This window comes from Sparus aurata, chromosome 8 (genome assembly GCF_900880675.1).
Source record: "Sparus aurata chromosome 8, fSpaAur1.1, whole genome shotgun sequence".
Lineage (NCBI taxonomy): Eukaryota > Metazoa > Chordata > Actinopteri > Spariformes > Sparidae > Sparus > Sparus aurata.
The window spans coordinates 24,581,258-24,605,132 of NC_044194.1; the positions used below are offsets into that span (position 1 = coordinate 24,581,258).

Below are 23,875 nucleotides of genomic sequence, written 5' to 3' on the forward strand. Positions count from 1 at the left end.
CTGGGTGATGCTGTGTTTCATTGTAGCAGAGAGAAATAACTTCACCGAGCCATTTAACAACATTAATGACTCTTTATTTGTTTGTTTGTTTTTTGCTATTTACATGGTTTATATACATTAAAGTGATGTGCAAGACATTGGCAGTAGTGAAGCACTAAAGACCATAGTGCAAAGAGTAAAATCTAAACTTTAACTTTAACTCACTCAACATGTTTTGTGACACCATTTTCAGAGAATACGCGGCACAGAGGGAATATAAAATAAATATATATTTTGCACTTCTGGTCATTTGGGAACAAATTATGTTTTGTATTTTTAAGAAAACAAACCATGATCTAAATAGAAAACAACCCAACGACATGTGGTACTGTAACACCAAGAACAACAAATTACATATCAGTAATTATGTACACAATGCAAACACCTGTAAAACAAAATACTATTAGATATGACAGCCCTGCAGCAAATTCTACATTTATATGAATAATGTTCAGTTTTTCATGTCTTAACAGCAAGGTAATGTTTGCATTTTGAGGGGACACATTACATCTGGCTGTGCTGCTGTCCACCAGGTGAAGACCCTACTACACCTGGCAAATATCTATCTGCCATGTCACATGACACCACAACTAAACTTGGGCTTAACAGTGAAATCAAATCTCAAAAAAACTGAACACCAAAAGCTTCACTTAGCTAGTGTTTACTGCAAGGCTGTTTGATAATGCATTCATTTTCACAATTGTTCATGTTATTGTGTCTTTGCCATGTGTACAAATTATGAAGAATGAAACAGCTAGAAATTATCATAAAATAGTGAATGAATATATTAATACATACAGTTAAAAAGGCCACATGTGACGGATAAAAGGTCTTTGACAGCTAAATAAATATATGAAAGCTACAGTCAGACTTTGGAGGAACATCCAACATTTAAAAAAATAAAAAGTCTTAGTTTGACTCAAAAGGGTTAGGGTTGACTTTGTTCAATTGTTTTTATATCTAACCCTCAAAAGGAAATATTTGAACTTTTATACATTATAATCATTCATAAAATTGTAAAAGAGGTTATTTGCAATCTGAAAAAAAGGACAGAGTAGTTTATAATAGTGCAATAACATCAGTGACACTTGACAACACGAATACAGTCTTTATCCTGATGTGCTACAAATGGAAGGAAGACTGTGTGTGTGAAACAGCTGTGCTGACATTAAGAATACTGTGTCCTCTGTGGCACATGTGGTCACACCATCACGTCGCATTGTGTGTGTTTGTAAAGGGTAGTGCTACTATGTATGTGTTACGGTTTAACTGCTAGCAGCAGGATCTCTTCTTATCTGAGGTGACGCTGACCAGCTGGACCGTCTTCTCCTTCTCTCTGTCCTCCTGCTCTTTCAGAAGTCTGGGGGAAAGAATGAGGCACGGACAAATGAACCAGCTCTGACAGGACACACGACTGTGATACTTTCTATATTTGCAGCAGTGCATGTTCCACACAGAAATGTCACTTATAGCGCATTACTGAGCAGGAATATGGAACCAATCACAATATTTATTTATGGTAATGTCCGTCTTTTTTTGTGTTTACATTGTGTATACATTTCATTCATCTAAAATCCTTGTTTGATGCTTATATATATTTGATGCTTATCATATCTCATTAATAGCAACAATACTACTACTGATTTTAGGTTGGAGACCTAATTTGTTCAATGGACCACGGACTACAGAGAGTTTATTGAAAACTAACAGTTAGTCTGAAATGTCTTTGTTTGGTAGATATCAAAGCTGCCAACAAAGAAACACGGTGGACAAAATGAGCCCAGCAGGAACATTTTACGGTATGTCTTTAAATGTTGTTTGTGTTACATCAGGGCAATTCCATCAACTAATTAAATAAGGTTCTTGGTGCAGCTTTTTGATGTAAAAAAATGAAGCACATTGCAGCACTTTTTTACTGTACACCTCAAATTGAACTGAAGGAAATAACTGACGTTCCCACACAAAGGAGACAAAGTATGTTTAACACAATTCGATTGTGCGCTGCGCATTGTTTTTGCTCAAGCTGTCTGTTGTGTTCTCCAGAAACGGCTGATAAGAAAAAGTCCTCTGAGCCTCCAACAGAAATTACAAAACATTTGGCTCCGTATGATATGCCTCGTTTCAGTGCAGACATAATCCCACTTTGAAAGCTGTTCAAGCAGACAGGCGCTCCATAATTAGTCATAACGCAATTATTATCTCTTTGTTTCCCTGTTTGCTCGACAAAGACCATTATTGTTGCTCACCTGGCTAAATGAACCATGGACTCCACCACATTGTGTCCGGAGCAGGCACTGCACTCATAGAAAGTCATTTGGCAGTCCTGAAAAAGAGCCAAATGATGAATATGGCTGAACATGTTTTGACTCTTTGCACACTGATCATTAGAGGCTTATCAAGAAAAGTGAGTTCTGTACTAATAGATGAAAAAGCACGGAGAAAAAAACTAAACATTTCTCATGTTACAATATTAGCTCACATGGTTACCATAGAAACTAAAGCACAGGGATTAGAGGAACAAAAACTAAGAAAAGACAAATGTTTAAAGCTCAGAATCACAACACATAATACTCTATTACATAATCAAGTCTCTTCTTTTATTAAACAAACATACATAAAAGTGACGCCAACACAAACATGTCCACTATGAACCTTGAGATTAGTTTTCAATACAGACAGACCTTGGCAAGTCTTTCACCCACTCCTTTCTGAACTTGTCTCTCCATCTCCTTGTCCGTTTTGTTTCCCAAGAGCATGACGGGAATGTCCTCGCCTGCACTCTCCTGTGAAAAAACAAAGAATACAGACACAGAGAAACTAATCTTTGGAAAGTCCCTTGTTAAATGGCCAGGCCACCAGCTTTTCTGTTGCTGTTGGTTCCCTGGTGGGAGCCAGCCTGCAGTGTCAAGAAGCGTGTAAGCAAATTCAGTAACTGACCTTTATCTGTCTGACATCTTCTACATATTAATACAGTGACAATTATTTTAACTTTTTCTTATAAAGTTTCTGCTGTCGGGAATCAAAGACAAGCAACAACTGCACAGGAACACAAAATTCAAACAAAAAAACGTTTGTTCTGTAGTTCTGTGAAATATGCGCAGCACAGCGTGACTGTAACTGTCTTACCTTTACACTTGTCAGCCATTGTCTGACGGCTGTGAAGCTCTGCTGCGCTGTGATGTCATACATCACAACAACACCGTCGGCCTTGCGAAAGAATTGCTTGGTGATGCTTCGATACCTGCAGGAGGTGGAGGAGGAGGAAGAAGACAAAAAGAAGTAGTGTTGTGTGTTCACTGGCACTTCAAAAATCAGAAAACTCTTGACTGTACTTATGTTTGTACAACTTGTTAAAAATACAGGAATCATCTTTTCAAATGAACACTTGTTTAGGTGAATTTAGTTTAAGACACGGATCAGAACTCTTGATTTTACTGTAAGTCTGTTGCTAAATGAAGAGAGAAAATGGGAAGTTTTACACAAAACAAGGAAACAGCTTGATGTAATGGAACTTCTAAGAATTCAAAAATACTCTCTTGGGCGAAAGAAGCGACAGATGTGCTGTAGTGTTAGAGTACAGTAAAGACTTTTGTATATAATGTCTACATTGAGAACATTTTTTGTGTCGATGCCTCACCTCTCCTGTCCCGCTGTATCCCACATCTGCAGTGCCACCTGGCTGTTGTCCACAGTTATCGTCTTTACACTGTAATCAACACCTGCACATACAGACAAGAACATGTTAGTCAGCACAGTCTGTTTTAATCAAGTTTTCTGTGTACTGTCTCAACAACATAGAACATATCACCTGATAAATATGTACTGATATGCAGTTTACAAATCTATACATTGGCCTGAATCGATGTCACTGTTGCCTTATCGGAAGAAATACAATACAAATGTGGATACTGAAAAATAACACTCAGAGTAATAGAAAGAACTGAAAAACTGAAATGGACTCTCATCGATATTCTGTGCTACTTCCAAAATGTAGTTTAGGAGAAGAAATTCAAACTCAGAATTTGTATATTTGCAATGTTAATGAGGTAATAATAAAGACTTAAACATATTCATTTTTTAATAACTGAATAAACAAGCTGATCTCAGAGGAAAATAAGGTCCCCAGAACTCTGTTTGACGCTAGAAAGGTGGCAGGGTCCGCCAACTATAAACAACGAAAAACAATATGAAACTGTCCTGAAATTGTATGAATGGTCACTTTGTTTAGTCAGTCATAAAATATAACCATTGTTTGTTTAGGGGGGAAAAAAAAAACTTTTTCTTCTGACTACTACATAATGCACCTTAAAAATATTTACACCAAGAAGAATTTCAAAGGCTTAACTGCTGCCCCTTGACAATAGCCATGAAGGACTTTTCTTTTATTGCTGAGCTGTCACACACAGTGTGTGTCACTGTGCTCAAAACAAAATATTTTACTATGATGACAAATGTAAGACCAAAACAAGGCACTTTTTGTTTGGATCCATTTCTTACATTGAAGAGTGAGTGTTGCCTCTTTCTATTGGCTTCAAGACTGGTGACAATATATTCAAATTTCAGCTGATTAGCTGCACCCATGACCAGGGCAGTAGATCATATACCGCTGTATAAACACAATAGTTATTATTAAGTGAATGTTAAGTGATTACATTATAAACGCTTTTTTGATTCATACTGTATTGTATAGTAAGGAGACAACAGCATATGTTATAAACACGCTTATCACAATCTTTTGCACTATTAATGAGCAACATCACAGGTTTATATACAGTCTTACAGCCTGTTTTTTCACTGCTGACACTGCAGCAGTGTTATAACCATCTGCTTTGTACGCAAACACATGCAGAGCCTGAGGTCAACCACAGGGCTGGCTGTGCTGTTGCCTTTCCTCGCAGGAACTAACAAGTATGTACAACTATCAGGTACGTACCCACAGTGGCAGAGGTGCCAGGGTGGAAGGAGTCGTCACAAAATCGTCTAAGTAAGCAGGTCTTTCCTACACTGGAGTTCCCCACCAGGACGATCTTGAAGAGGCGGTCAGGTGGCGAGGGACCACCTTCATCCTGAAGGAACAAGAATCATGGGAGCAGGGGGTGAAAGGAAGGTTAAGGGTTCTTTCAAGTGGCTTACTCCGCTTTGTGAGAGGGAGGCTACAACACAACAATGTCACTGAGAAATTCAACACTTCTCCTGCCTAGAGGAGATTTTGCAATTTAAAAAAAATGTACATTCATTGCAACCTTGTTGTCTTTAAATTATGGTTACATAATTAAAGGTAAGTCTATGTCTACCAAGCTTTTTAACAGTACACCACTGGATGTCCACATGCTTACATTTATGCTGGTCTCCTTGCCAACAGGCTGACCCCTGGGAGACGTGGGGGTTACCCGTTTCTCCACAGTTTCTTTCGATATATGCTGCTGGGCTGCTGAGGACTCATGCGGGTAAATATCGCTCATCACCAAGTCTATATTCTCTTCGTTGTCTGAGGCATCCTCTGCTTCTCTACACTCCCTCAGCGGGGTTTGGACCTGGCAGTCATCACGGAGCAAGTGCGGGAGGTGGTCCTCCTCGATGGAGATGATTCTCTGGAGGTGCCCTCTTTTCTCAGCCGTGCAGGAGGCCCGGCACGACCCGTTGGTGAGGTTCTGCCCCACAGAGCTTGTGGTTAGCTCCTCTTCATCCTCACTGCAGTTAGAAAGTATCATTAGAATTTACACTGCAGTGCTGATGGAAACAAGAGAACACTTCCTGTTTTAAGCTTGTTTTTGATGTGTCACTTTGTGATGTTTACCTTTTGAAGACATTTGTGTTTGTGTGCTTCACTTCGCTGATTAAAGGCGTCTGCCTCAAACCTGGTGTTTTCTTTGGTTTCTGGGAAAATAAAACATGAAGCTTTAATTCAGATTGCAGCATGAAATCCAAGGTTCTATTTGAATCTGAGGGTGGTTATTCTTGGCTCTGGTAAATACTGTTCCTTTAATCTATGAAAAAAAGAGGACATACCTGATAACACATGTCCCTTTCATCCCTTAAATGTTTGTTAATTTCCCTGGACACACAAAGAAATTGAGATATTAAAGACAGAGTGAAAAACTTAGGTCTTTTCATATGATGAGTTTTTACACCATTTTTTAACATTGTTTAACTAGACATTGAACAAGTTGTGATTCATTTGAATAATGCTTTGTTTGATAAACTGTTTTCTAGCGTCGATGGTTTAAAGACATCCTTCTTTCCCTGAGGTATACTGGAAAAAGTCTTTCCTTGGCTAATCATGATATATCAATCAAACAGACAGAAGAAGGCTGTTACAGATCACAGGTAGAATTACAGCAAATTGACGGATAAGCCCAGCATTGCTGAAGAGAACCTTATGTGCTCAATGAATCTTCAATCTAAAAATCTTCTGAGCTCAATTACTAATCAGTCCTGATTTGCACTGTGATCACTCCACTAGACAGAGGTGAATTACTGACTGAGATATGAAATTCTGTTTTGTAACTTGTGACAGAAGTCCACCAAACCAATGAGCAGCAGTGAAAAAGTGACACAATTAATGTTCTCAAAATAGACAAATTAACAGACAGTTCTGTCTCAATTCTTTACTTGGTGACTAAACAAGACTACAAGAGTGAAATTCATCAGTGATTTTAAATCACAAGAGTGATATCTATATTTGTGCATTGTGGTAATTTTTCATCAGATCAGATCCATACCTCAGAAGGTCCAGTTGTTTAAGTAGGCTTGCTCGCTCTCGATTCAGTCCCTCAGTCACTCTGTATATTTCCCTGTGTTGAACAACAATGTAATCGCCATTATTACCTTAACAGTCAGAAATTCGATGTAAATGATCATCATAGTTTAACAGCTTAACAACAGAAACATCAAAATTTAGCAAAGTTCCTTGGCAAAATGACAAAAATGTCAGCTATTACAGATTGACAGTATTGTCAGTAGACAGTAGTGTCTTTTTCTTTGCAACAACAACATGTGACTGCATCTTCACCAATGAGCAGGAGATAAGACACTGAGAGGCCAACTAAGAGCTACAACTCACATCTCCTTCTCCTCATGAAGCCGTGTGGACTGATCCTGCAGCGCGCTCAGCTGCTCCTGTGCCAAGATCAGCTCTTGGCTAGTGTTCTCCAGCTCCCGCATCAACTCGTCATTCGTCTGCTTCAGCTTCACGTTCTCCACCTTGGTCTCGTGTTGCTCACTGTGAAGCTCCTTGCACTGATGCTCCAACTGGAAACAAAATTAAAAAAGGATTACAACTAGAAATCATGTTGCGATGGGATCACACGAGCCACAACGAGCATCAACACATTCACGTTCCAACCATGAGCATTGAATAGTCAATACTAAATGATTACATAAGTATTGGTAGATGCGGGTCACTTTTGATCAGATGACTTGGGATTTATTTGGTAAAAAATTAAATGTGTGTCATGGTGCCCTACACAAGGACTGGGCCCAATTATGTGTATAAAAATAAAAATGTCTGACACTGGCAACCCCTACTGTTGCACATGCACAACATTTATTCCAACAATCTTGCTCTCAGCTCTTAGAATGCACAGCTGTTAAATGTAGTGACCTGTTTAACCCAGTGTCATAGTGTGAATGTGAAGAAACAATACCTGGAACAGCTGACTACCTCTAAATATCCTTTCAATTCCAATCGACTTGTGCAGTACAGTAGTGAGCATAGCCATACGAAATGCTGTAGACGCTGTGTCAGCCTGTATGAACTGTATAGACAACGTTTCCATTAACAGGAAACCTGCTAAACAGCTGATAGATTAATTAGAGGTGCTAAGGAGCTGTAAAGAGAGGAAAAGTCCTTGTTGGCACGACCAGACTTAATTTCTGTTCACTAATTAGCCTTAAAAGCCTGAGTGCAAATCTGCAAATAGATGTGTGACGACCTATTAACATCCATCAACAAAAGCTGCTGCTGGTGCTGCTGCAGAGGAAGCTCACTGGGGAAACATTGATTAGATTGTATTTGATAGAACTGACAAATTAACAGCTCTATAGAACTGAGTATTTGAGGTTAACGCTGCCATGCAAATCTGCTCTCACGACAGTTGGACTGTAGTAAATGAGTATGTTTGGATATCAACACTGTTGTTTTTCAGAGCACTCTGTCATCTTGTTAATGTGTCTCACGTGTTGTTGCCCTGACAGCTACATTTCCCTGTGGGACATCTGTGTGTTTGTAAAGTCTTTCCAACAGAATGTGAATGCTGCAATGCACTCTGGGGGAAATACTTTTGCTACCTCTCACTCACCCGTCTCTGCTTCTGAAAGAGCTTTTCCAACTCCTTCTCCTTACTGGATAGCTGCAGCTCCATGTCTTGACTGCGAGACAGGAAGCGCTCATAGTCCTTCAGTGTCGGGAGAAAACAGGGAGGCACGAGAGAGATGGTGATGTGTAAGAAGAGGATATATATGGTATTTTATAGAATTAGCAGCAAAGAGGAAAAAAATTATTGACATCACCACAAGAGGTTTGTACCTGCAGCACAATTCTGTCTTTTTCATTTTTTATTTGCAGCTCCATTTCCTCATAAAGACGCTGGATCTCATCATCGTGTGTTGCTGCTTTCCTGTACAGAGAAAATTCAGATGTGATAGTGGCCTGTGCTCAGTATGTACCTCACAACATGGATGAAAAACAACTACGTAGATCAACACACTTAAATAGTATAGTATGGTTGTTGATAATAAAGCATAATGATGACGAGATGGAAACAGCCTCTTTAAATGATAGGCACACACTAATTATAGGCCACTTAGCTCAGCCAAATGCTCCTTAGTAGAAACCTCAAAAGGACCTTTTGAGAGCGCTCTCCATATCCCTCTTCTCCTGGTTGGCCTCTAGGATCTGGGCTGTCACTCTGGCCAGGAAGTCCTCAAAATTGGATAAAAGTTGTGGCTCATCCCGGCGCAGCTGGGCCCACAAACTGCGCACTTCAGCACGACTGATAGCACAGAATGAAGATGTAAGTGGAAACCAAGAGCAGTGTCAAAGTCAGTTTCTTTGAAATGCAGTCATTCGCATGAGGTTTCATAAGACATTCATTAGTCTTTTTTAAGCAGGAAAAATGTGTCAAGGACATGGGTGAAATTCTAGCACAGCAACAACCAAACACAACCACATACCACCACATACCTACAGGCAGCAGCTCAGGTACCATCTTATAGTGGCTTTTACAAGGATGTGATGTTCTTTACCTTGAGAGATCCCTTTATTATTACAGCACAACATGCTTTCCTATGTTACTAGGCCTGCAACCAATGCACAGACGAGACAGCTAAGTCAAAAAACAGAATCCATGATTATAATTAATTATCATCTAAAACATAACCTTTAATATCACGTTCATTACATTAATTATCAGGAGCAATATAACATCTTTTGGTGTTACTACCTTTCAATATCACTGCCAGTATTACTTTCAACGCTATTGCCACTATTGCCAATACTGTTTTCCGCTGTTCTAGTTATTATTATTATTATTATTCTATTTTTCTATTCTTCTTCCTAACCCATCTATTGTTATTGTATTAGGCAGTGTGTACAGTGCACTGTAAATATTTTGGTGTGCAAACAGTGGCACTCGATTTTCCTTCGGGATTAATACATTTCTATATCATCTTATCTTATAAGTATATGCGTTACAATTAGTTAAGAGACAATCAAAACATTATGATGATGGACAAATAATGATGTCATTATTTTTCCACGGGAAACAATATCAAGTGCCCGAGCTATGATAAGGCAGGGAAAGTCAAATAAATCCCTGGAAGACTTTTCCACCATTACAAATACTGGCCAACATCAATATTAGTTAGTGCTGCGCAAACTGGTCTGATCTTAAACGTCAAGACGAGCAGGTAGATGGAAGCCAATAGGATGTGAAATTTTGGCATCCACCTCGGCTGCTGTTTACTTTCACTGAGCTGGAGTTGTTTGTTAAAGGTGAGTCTGGTTACGCATTTAATCGAGTCTAACAAAGCAATGTGTAAATAGTCCTCAACTACTGTTACTAATGACAGTGAAATACCAATGCAATGATCCTTCACAACCCCAGTGTTTACTGCAACACCTGTATGTATCAAACACAATCCTATTACAAGGTATTGAATATCTAAACAGTCCCACTCTAACATAGAGAGGCAGAGCACTGATTGGTCAGAGCTTTGCTTGAGAGTGGAAACTTCCAACTCTTGTTTAGTTTGCACAGCTGATAACAGTCTCAGGCTAAGTCACTTAAAATGTAGTGTGTACCTAAAATGTGGGTTTGGACAAAATGTGCAAAGATATGAAGTTGCCCTAACAACACACCCTGTAATGACAAACACACACACACACACACACACATGAAGCACTCACTCCTCAAAGACGCTGTTGGCTCCGAGGCTCTCCATAAGCATGCTAAAGTGTTTCTCCTCGTCATCCTCATCTCCTCTTGCCATGCTCTCCTCCCACTGGCTCTGGTACAGGACCTCTGCTGGGATTTTCTCCTCCATGCCTTCCTTTACAGAAATCTTCTGGCCGCATAAAAACTCACCTAGGAAAATCAAAAGCTTAAGGGCACAATCGAGACATCACATTACACCTACTTGTGATTTTATCGTTTCAAGTAGAAACAGACTGTAAACATACTAAAGCCGGAGGAGAACTCGTCGAGGGTGAGGAATCCATTGCCGTCGGAATCAAGGGTATCAAACACATTCTCCAACTCCTCCGCACTGAGAGGGAGCCCGTCGTTCAGCCTCTATTTAACAAGACACAAAACACAGCTGCTATTGCCAAGAACAAAACCTCAAGGACATTAACTATACTGTTGCAGCAATTGCTATTCTAAACTTAGGACAGTCATTTGTTCAGATGCTACTGTGTGCTATGGTAGAGTGGGCGATTCTTTCACAGATATTTTTATACAAGATTAGACTAAATTAACCATAATAACACAGGATGCAAGAGTGCAAATGACTGCTTTATGTTTCCAATTCTAACCTAGAACGCCTAATGGACAGGCATCATCTTCAGCAACAGTCTTTCTCACTCTTACAGGGAATAACATCAACACGTGGGACCTTCCCAGGGCAGCTGCATACTTCAATGATTGACCGCTGGGCAGCTCCACCGGAAAAGACGTTGGCTCAAGTGAGATTATTAAGAGCCCTTCGACAGAATCTCTTAAGTAGACAGAGATACAATGTGAGAGGGGAGGAGTGGGGCATGGCAGAGTGAGAACTGGCCAAAAAAACAAGATTGCTAGACAATTTACAAGAAAAGCCAACACAGCCACACCTCTGTACGCAGCTTGGTTTTCACGCGTGTTTACACTGCCTCCAATGTTGACCGACACCACCCACACAATCCAGGGGAGGGACAGTGAACGGGTGGCATCTGTGTAACGCCGTCAGCTGTTCTTGTAAAGTGTGTTATCAGGGCTGAACATATCCCTCATGTCGACAAACAGCAGAACTGTAAACCTAAGCATGTTGGTGGCCATGGTGTGAAATGTTTTCTTACGCTGTGGAAATATTGTGAGTCAAGAGTTGGAATAAATGTAAGCTTTAAGCATTAAGCTTGTCAGATCATCTCTGAAGGATGTACGGAAAATGTATAACAAATATTCCTACCAGTATCAAGGTCCGCTTTAAGGACAGATTGTACTCTTCAGTGCCGATGGACCGCTGTCTTGCTCCTCATTTAATATCCAGCCCATTATCCAAAACACCAGATCAAAGCCTCGCCTCTATATGTATTTATTCTCCCCGGAGCGAGAGCCTACAAGTGCTTCATCAAAGGATTAAACGCAGCAGAGATGACTATGAGGGGCAAGTGAATTTGCACAATAATGTGAGTGGAGGAGTTGCATGACAAAGCTTCCGCCTGGCTCTCTGTGTATCAGTCTCTTTTATGTCGCTTTGAATAAGGCGCACATGTCCTCTCTGTGCTGCACTCAGCCTCATTAATGGGTGCACAGACTTCCCCTGCATTAAAGAGTTGCTGCCTCTAAAAATGATGAAAATGTCAATGTGATGCCCTGTACCCCGTTGTCACTAATATAACGGTCCATACAGCCTTGTCGACTACGTGTCCCTGAAGGTGTTTAAAGTTAGTCACAATTTTTTTAGATTATTTTCTGTGGCAGTATGCCCCTAAATATAATCTAGGCTGACATAAACCGTAACATTTCTTTTATTTCAATTACTTTGATGCAATAAAAGTCAGTCGTTACACAACTTTCAAAGCCCAGTCACAGCAGCATCCTCACCTGCATGTCACGCCGGGAGATAAAGCCCTTGTTCTCGATGTCGCACATCTGGAAGAACTCGTGGGTTTTCTCCAGGATACTGTTTTGTCCCATGTCCCCGTTCTCGCGCGCACCCGCCTCTACGCTTTCTCCTTGCCTTTTCCATGCAGTTCGGGCCACCCCCGTGCTGGTCGCAGTACTGGTGGGGGCACACGGAGCAGTAAAAGCTGCCATGGTGTCGTGCGAGTCTGTTGATCTGAGAGTGCTTTCCCGCGTCCTTCACATGAGCCAGGTACGGATGGAGGTGTGGAGGGAAGAGATCCTGGAGAAGTCGAGCTTCAGGCTGCTCTGCATCAGAGGCTCTCACTAATGTCACCGATTGTCATCTCTTAGCAACCATCTCTTTAATAAGTCGATGAAACCTAGGAGGGAGACGGAGGGAGAGACTTCAATTTAAATAAGTACAGCCCCTTGTCCAATAAAGACTGGAAAAAAATATTATTATAAATGTATGGAGTGCATTTGAAAAAAAAAATGTGAACAAAATGTAAAGTAAGTCTATGAAAGGGATTGTTCAAAGACTTGAAAAATAATTCACCGTTGTCTAAAGCACATTAATAATTTGATGATAACAGCTATGGATTAAAATAAAAGACTTCAGACAATTTGATTTTTAAACAATACCTTCATTTAGTTTTAATTAGTAACACAATCACAGAGAAGTTTTTAAAAAAGCTGGTGACTGGTCAGTGTTTTACATGTTCTTTATCTCTCTTTCTGCTATTCTCTCACACACATTATCCATCTGATTTAAATGTATAACTGTTAAAAGATGTCTTCCTGTGTGTTGTACACCTAAAACAACTGCTGCTCCTCTGCTTTACTTCAGCTATGATGGCCTTTTTTTGAGACTAATATCTTCTGACAAGTAAACCCAGGACTGAGCAAAAGTTGTGGTATGACAAGGAGGGAATATTGATATTGACTGATATAACTCCTTTAGTTTCATGCCGACTGCAGTTCTATGTGCACTGGTTTGGAAGACTGCCTTCCAGAGGCTGTTCTGAGTTGGCTCAGTCGATTCCTGAACACAGAAAGACATCAGACAGGGTTGTCAAGAGTGAGTGTGAGTGTGTGTGTGTGTGTGTGTGTGTGTGTGTGTGTGTGTGTGTGTGTGTGTGTGTGCATGTGTTGACCCACGCAAATGTAGATATGTGGGACTGGTAGAAGACAAAACAGACAGGAAATAGACATGCATGTAGGCAGGTAGAAGGGCAGAAGAGACTGCAGGGTCAGAGCCATCATACACACACAGACACACATACCCACACTTGCTCTAACTTCTCTCCATAAAGCTTTTATTTTACTGTATTTCACATTTACATGCTATGTTAGAAAATGTGTTTATTAATATGTGGTTTTCAGAGAGGTGCGTTAAAATGGGCGTAAACATCTCATTTGTCCCAACACATGCTTTTTGTGTAATGTTTGCCATTTCTGAATAAGTCATGCCTGTTAAACATTGTGCAACATATTGCAAGCATGAAAAACCTCACGAGGAACAGCACCAACCCACAGTGAGCAACGCACAAAGCTGAAGCACAAGAAAGGAAATAAGAAAGGGAACTAAGGTGAACTGCTGTTTGGAAAGAGTGATGTAGTGTTTTTGTCCCCAGACACAAGATAATACATGAACCTCCGTGATCTTTGCAGACTATCCTTCTGGCAAGAAGCCTTGGGAAGGTTTATGGCTCCTTTGTTAAAACTTGGTGAGAGTGTTAGGACAGGTGGCCAGCGATCTAATGCAAGAGGATATCAGACGAGAAAAACACACGGATGGAAAAGACATTTTGTCCAAATACCACATCTGAGTCATGATTTAACTCTAAATTGATCTCTGGTCCAACTTGCACTAAATTGCAATCACTTAGACATTTAGGAAACTCAATGACAGAAGTACAATGTGTCTCTTGTCATTTTTGTAGTATCTGACTTTTAAATGCCGGAGCTCACTGCTTTGCATACAGTTACCTTATCTGTTCTAGGGTTTGACATGGGACAGCTGTTAGAGCTACGGCTCTTACTACCTGCAAAGCAGAATAAGATCAAGCAAGAAACTGATACAGTGTTTAATGCAGCACAGATTAACTAAGACCGTTCTAGACTGGAATGTATGTATACATATATGTTAATATAGTGTATTTGTATATGCTGTCATGCATTTTATTTGCATGAGCATGTATGGATATGAGTATATGTAGCACCAGTGATGGAATCAAATACTGTACTGTACTGAAGCACAATACAAGTATTACAGCAATAAGTATTGCTCCTACTTTTTACTTCCACTCGACTCTATTTGTTTCATAACTTTAGTTAGAAGTTACTTAGCAGATTGCATGCTGCCTCAGGGCCAAAGAAGTGCATTTTTAAATGGATTTTATTTTATTTGTAACGACGAAATAAAAATTTAAAAAAAAACTAGACCAATAGTATACATACATATAGATGCAGGCTTGGGGAGTAATGGAATATATGTAACGGGATTATGTAATAAGGATACAAAATAAAGGATTTGTAAAAGTAAAGAAAATAGTAAAAAAAAAAAAAAAAAGAATGACACTATTCTGTAACCATGTATGCACACACGACAACACTTCACGGGTCCGATACAACATCACTCTGGTCTTAAGTAAAACCAAATACACATTTGTGTGTTCTAACTAAAGACATTAATATTAAAATAAACTAAAGTCATGTTATTGATATCTATATTATTTTGTGTGTGTTTGGAATTGAGGTAATCCAAGGAACTGTACTGCATGTAATCCAAAAGTAACTGAAAGTAATGAAGTTAAATTACTTAAATAATGTGATACTTGGATTACATCACTGATTAAACTCTTTAACTCTATAACAACACTGTAATACATTATCAAAGTAACCTTCCCAACCCTGCTTAAGTGCTATGTATAATTTACTTTTATACCCACTTAATATACTTAAATACACTTATTCAAAGAAAATCAGTTTTGATAGTTGAGTACCGGTACTTTAATTTCAGAATCTGTTAGACTTTTATCTAAGTACTATTCTTATGGGTGACTTTCACTTTTACCAACTTAATATTTCAACAGGATATCTAGTATTGGATATTTTTTATAACACTGCATAGTGTGTTGCGCATGTATGGCCATGAGGTCTTAGTGCATGAGAAGCACATAAGCTACATTTTAAGCAGACACTGACGTCAGAACTACAGAGACTAATTTAGCTTGTGGTTTGTGTCGGGACCACAACAGAGTTCTGCAAAAGAAGCTTCTTTTGCTTATTTTGCACAGACCTCGAAACAATGTCACAAAGCCACTAACAAATGACAAATGGCTGATGGTCAAAAAGCCTCAATCAACAATGTCAACTGTCTGACATATTGTAGTCCGGCACCGATCTATTAGAGGCACAATGAGTATAACTTCTGCAGTTAAATATCGTTGGTGTATCCTGGGCTATATGTCGAATTTTATGAGTGTAGATGTGCCCAGATGGAATGAAAATTTGCAGAGCTAAAAAAAGAAAGAAAGATTTGTATTATTCTGCTTGTGTTTGTAACCCTTTTCCTCATAGAATAGATCAGAATAATAGATGGAGCTTCTGTGGCACCTGTCTGTTTAACCTAACTTATGGTGAAATGCTCCCGTTTTGTGCTGAAGCTGTTACACAGTTTTTCCTTACATTGTTTTGCACTCTTTTGACAACCCAGAAATAGCCAGCAGACAGAACAACAAATCTAGCGACTGGTGAATTTCACAGGGTATTGAGGATTACCCAAATAATTGCAGAAGCACATCACTCTGACAGGCTGTTGGTATTTCAAGTATAACAAGTCAAGTCACATAGTTAACTTCCACTCCACTTCCTGAAGAGAGGTCATGACCATCTCCACGAATAACCCTAAAAACAGTCATCATCAATCAGTCAATCCACTCCAGTTTACCTTGCAAACACCAGCAACACCGTCAAGTACATTAGTGTTACATCATGTCATAAAAAATAAGCCCGCACGAGAATGCTGTATGTAAACAAAGTGCCAAAAGAAGAGTAGGCTTGTGGTGAGCGTAACAGGCTCCAGTTTCACACGTCTAACGATTATAAAACATTTCACTTCCTTCCCTGTAGGCACACTTTCTTTCATTTGTGAAACTTCCTGAGGCAGAAAGAGCCTCTTTGACACTGCAGTAATGTGTACACATAACTCTCCCATTAACCATGTTCACGTTAGCTTCCCATAGCAGCCAAGTGATAACAGAGCAGTAACTTCTAGAAGTTGAAGTTGGGCTAACAGCAACAAAGAGCACACAGCCAGGCTCATTAAGCTAACTAACTTTAAAGTGCTTACTGCTGCAACATTAGGTCAGCTAGCGGGCTGCTGGGGAACAAAAGATAGCTACATACCGGTGAATGAAAGGCGAAATTCAGGTCTTAGGAATTCATTGACTTGGTCAGTCAGCTTTGCCTGCCTGTAGTAAAACACAGTGTGTACAAGTCAGTCAACTGGTGCGACCGCAAGTTTGCAGTGACGGAGCAAACTTAGAGGGAGGGGCTTAACAAAGTCATCTTGGGTATCCATAGAAACGCCAACAAGGAAGTCCGCCTGCAGTGAGAAACGCCCCCTCCTCTTCTTTCTTTCTTTCTTTCTTTCTTATCCCTGTCAGTAGCATGGTTTTTCTCAAATCCACAAAAACAACCTGAAATGAAAATTGAATTAAAAACCTGGATAATTTTATACAGACAGATAATATCATAAACTAGAAATACAGACAGCCTAAATAATGATAATATCAGGACTCAAAATCTATTTGTGGACTTCAGTGTGTTTCATTATTTCTCAGTTAAAAGCACAGGTGATATTTACATTTTGGAACATCTTGCATGATGTCTGATGATAGCAGCCTAATTTATTAAGACAAAAACTAACCTAATTTCATAATAGTCTACACAGTTCAAAAATAGACAGAGCTGTTGTTGTTCTTGGTGGTCAGTGAGAGACAGTTGACTGAAACTAAAGGATCCATGTTGTACCTGTGTACAATACTGTAAGTTACTCTGGTATCATACATTACATAAACCTGCTGTACACTGGCATGTAGACATACAGTCTTTGACATAGACCTACATCCAGTCATAAGTTCCATCTTAAAGTCAGCACAGTATGAGACAGTTAATGGCAAGAAGTATTTAGAAGGACTTTCCTTTTTTTCTTGATTTTTACGGGAGACTTTGGCAATCCATAGCAGAAAACCCACTGGTGGAACTAATATCATAAACGATGCCTCTGCTCTGTTGAGGGGTTGCATGTCGACAAGCCGTATCAGTGAGCTTAGTTTAGGATTCTGAAGCTGCCACACTTAAGTGAGATGCAGCCACTATTAGAATGAATTAGATACACCTGTGCCTTTTCTGCTATGACATGTGAAAATGTCTGCCATGACATTACGGTATGACAATGTTCCATTGCAAGTACAAGTCCCGCATTACAAAGTTACTCAAGTAAAAGTGTACGGTAAAAGTTTTATCAAAAAAAAATGTACTTGTGACATGTATTGACCTATGACGTGGAAGACATTTCAGAAAATGAATGGCTGACTTCAGTTTCAGGTTCCTGGTAATGTGCGTGAGTCATGACATTCACACAGTCATGACTCACTAGGACACTTGAATAGAACAGAGCCATCATCAGTGCTATTAGTAACACGTGTGGGTTTCCTCCTGTATCACATCACATATCAGACATAATGGTACTACTTTTTGTTCTTCTATTGTAAATATCAGGATTTAGTTGTGTTACCATCATGTGTTAATGTGTATGCAACATTGTGTTGTGGCTTGGTAGTTATTTAGGTTAACAATATTTTTCACGCAAAACATATATGAAGAGGATATGATGAGCACTAGAGCACTTAGAGGAGCTATTTATTTCTGAAATTTTTATAAAACCATTTGAATTGAAGTACATATCGCTGATAATATTTACCTACATTGACTTAGGTAATGAAGTTACATTTTAAACGCAGGACCTATAGTAACTTTACCCAGTAACTGAAAAAAAAAAAAACTCTAACCCCTTCCCCATAATACCATAAAGAGATAAAACTGAAATCAGCACAAGTAATTTCACTATAGAAAGTTAAAGGAGACAAAGGATAGATTATTGTAAGATAATTTCCCCAACTTAACCTTAATGAGTTACTGGGTAATAATAATTCACTATAGCCATCAATGCACACTATTATATATTATAGCCAATTGATTTTTGAGTAAAGAGCTAAATATAGGGAAAAAAAACAAAAATGCTAAATATACAGCTGTGACACTGACAGAGTGACTGACTGACTGAATGAATGAATGAAATAATTAATCAATTAATGTACTGCAGCTCTGTGGCAGCTGCTGTCAGACCTGAGAAGCGAAATGATTATAAAACTACAATAAAATACAAATCTGCACAAAAAATGTAGACAATCTTCCATATCTGGCACTTTCCCCTCAATATTTCTTGTACTGTCTCTTATTTTTTTTAAGCTCAAACTGCTTTGTGTTAATCATTGTTGGCAGGCAAATAGCAAAGATGGAACATAATTTCTCATCAGATACTGTAAACTGTCATGTGTTGATAATTGGGAGACATTTAATTGTCCTACACTTGTAATACCGGTGATCATCATACGAGGGCAGTATAGGCCCTCTTATGAATTCTTTGAAATTAAATAAACAGCATTCTAACACCACTTATTCCACTATAAACCAGCAAACCTGTGTTAAATCAGCTGCTTCTTAAGTTAATATCACACTTGTTGACCTTCCAGCATACTGTAGCAGGTTTTATAGTGTCCATCCGGACAGATATATTCTCATAAATTGTACAGATGAGCTTGGAAGCTTGGACCCAGTCTTATAACAAGTGGGTCTAATCTGCAGGGGGAACTTCTCATAATCGACCATAAAAAAGTGTCTGCTCCTCTGCACCGCAGCCAAGCAGGTGTAAAAACTCTCCCAGCCCACTTCTGGTGCAGCTTCCCACTTCAGGGACTGAAACTTCATGGATGTTCCACATGTGTGGCGGCGGTGATGAGGGCCCTCGAGCTTTGACTGTCTCCTCTTCAAGTTGTTTTTGAAAAGGCTGATTTGCTGCAAACGGATGCATGCGGAGCGATGTTCCAGTTGAGATTTCGGAGCCAGATGTGTTTACACTTTGAGACACTGAGTAATGATCCTTGGAAGAGCAGCTATTCCTTGCGCGAGCAAACAGATAACAGGAGGAAAGTGGTTGTGGGAACTTGAGAATTCTGAATTTGATCTCACTGGTTTTTAATTACGGGGATGATGATTACTATAGAGGACAATTACCTGCTTTGCGGAACCCTATTCATTGTCTTCTCAGGCTTCCTTCCACCCCACTATCAATGAGGCTCATATGGGGATCGGAAAACTACAACCACACTCTACAGTGTAGCAGATATCCACTACTACAGGACCACTGGGAGCCATTTCAGCCAGCAGAGAGGAGAACCAGAGCACAGTGGCCAGAGAGAGAATAGAGAGACACAGCTCGGGTATGCAGCCAGTGTCACTGTGCTCTGGTTTAAGACCTTGGAAGGACTGACATCACACTTGGAGAGGCTCATTCCGCTCTGCATCTCAGAGTATGGGAGGGTGTGTGGTCGGGGGCTTGGACTCATCTGTGGCATTGCTTTAGTGGTCTTTTTTAGTGCCTCTAGGATCACGCTATGTGGCTATGATCAGAGATATGCCACTGGCGACGCACGCCGACAGTTCCTCCATTCTAAATCCACGGGCCTTTTGCTGTATCACTGTTTATCTTTGTGGCTCTGGGGTTTTTGGGTTTCGGTAGTCTATAAGTGATCTTTTGTGCTTTCAGTCTCTGACTATGTGCCATGGAAAGCTGAAGAACTCATTCACATTTTTGTGCCGCGGCAGAAAGACTGTAAAAGTTTGTGAGGAGGGCTTGATCTTTTGTCATTGCGCCTCCGCAGTCTGGGTAAACAATTGAAAACTCTCATGTGGGTCAGACCTACTTTGAAGGGTTGTTGTCACCTACAGGGCCTCCAAATTTAGAACATTTCTGACGGCTATGATGCAGTGGGTCTGCTCTTATTTTCAGCCAGGGATTCCCAACTGGCACTCAGGCTTCATTTACTTCAGTGCCCCTTTTCTTACGGTTCACTGGCAATCGTCTCTCTCAGCCCCAAGATGACTTTAGTCTAATTGTCTATTTTTTTCCTATAATCTCTTAGTAATAATTTCCTTGAAAAAGACCCTCAACTGGGCTTTTTACCTCCTCACAAGAGCCTCTAGGTGGCACTCTGAAGTAAATTAAGGCTGTGAAAGACTCCAGCTCAGCACCTGTGGACTTAATTTGCCCCCCAAAAACAGTAATAAGCTCTGGATATCGAGACAGAGTATGTCATGGTTAATTTATCGCTGCTGAGAACTGGAAATGATTTCATGAATGGGTGATCCAAGTTCCTCCACCCTTTGTCTGCACATATCTGCAGGAGAAGGAAAAGACTCGAACGTGGTGTTCATTCATTGTATCTTGTGTGAGAAGGAGTTATTTTCACAAGACATGCAATTGCTTCTTCAACACTGGTTTACTGGAAGAGTAAATATGCTGTGGAAAATGTTGATGTGCTTTTAAGATGTTGTCTGGGAGTTATGATTAATTTGCTGTTACAGTTAAAACACCACAAGTGGCATACTTCTGTCACAAACAACTCCATCCTCCATGTTCTGCCTCTGCATTCTGCTATTTTTAACTATATTTACATTGCAGCGATGATAGATCTGACCAGCGTGACTTACTTTCCAAGGATGTGGTGTTGGCTGGTGCGCACTCATGTGGCAACCTGGCCCCTGACTGTCGCCAAGTTGAGAGCAATGCGGTGGCGTGCATGCAAAGCAAACGCGCTGCTGCTATCGCTTCTTATCACACAAAGTCTGATTGTACAAGACAAGCCATTGCATGCTCCGTTTACAGGACGGCTGCTGATACAGCGAGGGCCAGAGCATTTAGTCTGACGTGTGACATAAATGAAAGTTTCCAAAGCTGGCCATTGTGGCATCACGCATCCATCCCATTAAGCCTCTGCGGATTCAATTATGATGAACACATTACCTCCAATTGATTAGAGAAGCTGTTACGGTCACAAGTGTTTAATATCCGCGCTCATACTTACTGTACATTTGCATCAGGGATTTCCATTCCCCCTTGAAATTGAATTTAGAGCCATTAGACATGATTGCATGTAAGTGCCAAATGCCATAGGCCCTTCCTCAAAGGAATATGGGAACATGTGTTTTCCATTGTTTCATGGGTTCCCTCATGTGTAAACGCTGACCACACTGACTTTCCAATTATCTCACTGTGCTTGTGCACCTCGAGAGATTCTCTCATCGTCATTGCAGCTTGCCTTCAGATTCTGTCACCTGAAGGACCAATAAAGCAAAGACGTAAATACATAATAAATCATTGGAAATATAAGAGAGTCACCTTTAAATGTCCTCCTGAAGGGAAGCAGGTGGAACATCTAGATCCATCCATCCATTGTCTGTAACTGCTTTATTTCTTTTATGGGGTCGCGGGGGTTTGTGCTGGAGCCAATCCCAGCTGTCCCTGGGTGAGGGCGGGGTATACTCCCTGGACAAGTCACCAGCTCATCACAGGGCCCTCACTGATGGAAGCCATGCAAGGTGCCAACTGCACATCAGGAGCAATTTGGGGTTCAGTATCTTGCTCAAGGACACTTCGACACGCAGCTCAGCCCAGCCCCGAGCTGGGACTTGAATCAGTGACCTTCCGATCACTAGCCGATCTCCTCTACCCGCTGAGCTACAGCCGCCCCTACATCTAGATCCAACCGTGTGTTAAACAAACAAGATATAAAATAACACGGTAACACATTTATTGGTAAAAGATGCAAGCGGGCACATTTCAACATATCTAGCGTACAAATGTTACAGTGGCATCGATCGTCTCATTTAAGTCTAGCAAAGATAGTGATTTGATCGCCTCAAGACAGCCACCATTTACCTTGAAAGTCTGCTCTGTCTTGTTTCAATAACTGCGGCCCTGTTGCACTCACCACAATCCCAGTGAGGGGTTCTGAGAAACTAGTTCTCCAGCACATTAAAGACAATATCCCTCCCTCCTTGATCCCTCGCTAGTATGCATTCAGGACCAACAGATCCACAGAGGATGCCATATCCACTGCCCTCCACTCAGTCATCACAGCTACATCAGAAAGCTGTTTGTTGACTTCAGCTCAGCATCTGATACAATCTCACCCATGAAGCTGATTGGAAAACTTAACACTCCAGGCTTGAGTGGCACACTTTGCAATTGGATAGTAAACTTCATCACCACACAGAGTGGCAGTCACACCTCCTCTACGTTGGTGCTCAACACGGTGGTCCCACGGGGCTGCGTGCTCCGCCACTCCATAGCTGAAGTACTTTACTTAATGAGTACAACATTACAGGGAGAGGAAGAGAAAGTCTTGAGTTCAGTGACTGATCTGAATGCAAACAGACACAGACCCACACACACACACACACACACACACACACACAATGTTCAGGCTGTTGCTCACTCTCTTATGTACTGTTAAATAATCTGGCTGTTTGGGGCAAATCAACACAAATAATCCCTCGGTCAAACTCACCTCGCAGGTGGCCAGCACCATAAAACAACCACCACTGCTGATGAAAATTAACTGCGACTCAGTCACAAACATTCATGTTACTTTTACTCTAATTCGCAACTTCCTTCCTCACTCTATCACTCTTCTGAATTACCAGCGACAGGCTACCTTATAAAACGCACTCTAACTTTAAGTAAACTTGTGGATTTCTCTGGGTTTGAACATGCTTGTTACTCACATATCATATCTTGAACCTAATAATATTTTCATTTTCTGTGCCTTACTGTAGCTAATAATATCCTTAAGCTGACAAAGCTGATTCCAGCCTGATGAGCTGTAATCTGAAGGAGCGCATTGACGTTAAGACCTTCGCCAAAATGCTTTTTATTTCATAAAATAGAACACGTGAGCCTTGCAGAATCATTTCCATAGTTACTTCTCAAACGTGGCGTTTGAAACATGTGTCCCAGCTGCTTTACTTTCAGCCACCTCCGTAACCTGCGCAAGTGAAAACATTATCTTTTTATCTTTTATTTGGCTCAGGCTTTCACAAGTCCCCTTTTTACAACCCACAGGAGTCAAATTCTGTACTCCAAGGAAAAAAACAAGGGCCAATTTTCTGGCCTGCGCAGCTTCAAGATAAATGCTGCTTGCAGAAATGGGTTGCGGGTGTTATTTCAATCACGCCATAGCCCTGCTTTAAGATAAACTGTCTGCAACTGTTGTTAAGGTGGAGCAAACTTTTCGCTGTCAAACCAAAGAGACCAGAATAAACTGCATCGCTATTAGGGAAAGGTCAAGGCTTAGGAATACACCTTCCTTGAGCATTTTTTG

The 23,875-nt window shown here is 40.4% G+C and overlaps 1 protein-coding gene across 2 annotated transcripts; it reads right to left on the bottom strand.

Annotated features, from left to right (window-relative positions):
* Nucleotides 1-52: 52 nt before the first annotated feature.
* On the bottom strand, nucleotides 53-16,943 carry cracr2aa (calcium release activated channel regulator 2Aa). Of its 2 annotated transcripts, XM_030426000.1 has the most exons (18): nucleotides 16,776-16,943; nucleotides 12,345-12,745; nucleotides 10,721-10,832; nucleotides 10,448-10,625; nucleotides 8,886-9,032; nucleotides 8,567-8,657; nucleotides 8,340-8,435; nucleotides 7,103-7,290; nucleotides 6,762-6,833; nucleotides 6,049-6,094; nucleotides 5,837-5,916; nucleotides 5,376-5,730; nucleotides 4,973-5,105; nucleotides 3,677-3,758; nucleotides 3,166-3,280; nucleotides 2,721-2,822; nucleotides 2,286-2,362; nucleotides 53-1,399 (listed from the first exon to the last, which is right to left on the bottom strand). In XM_030426000.1, the coding sequence occupies exons 2-18, from the start codon at nucleotides 12,555-12,557 to the stop codon at nucleotides 1,312-1,314; spliced, it is 2,175 nt and encodes a 724-aa protein (XP_030281860.1). In that variant the 5' UTR covers nucleotides 12,558-12,745; nucleotides 16,776-16,943; the 3' UTR covers nucleotides 53-1,311. The 2 variants fall into 2 exon arrangements, with proteins under 2 accessions (XP_030281860.1, XP_030281861.1); XM_030426001.1 differs by lacking the exons at nucleotides 12,345-12,745; nucleotides 16,776-16,943 and adding an exon at nucleotides 11,707-11,903.
* Nucleotides 16,944-23,875: the final 6,932 nt, after the last annotated feature.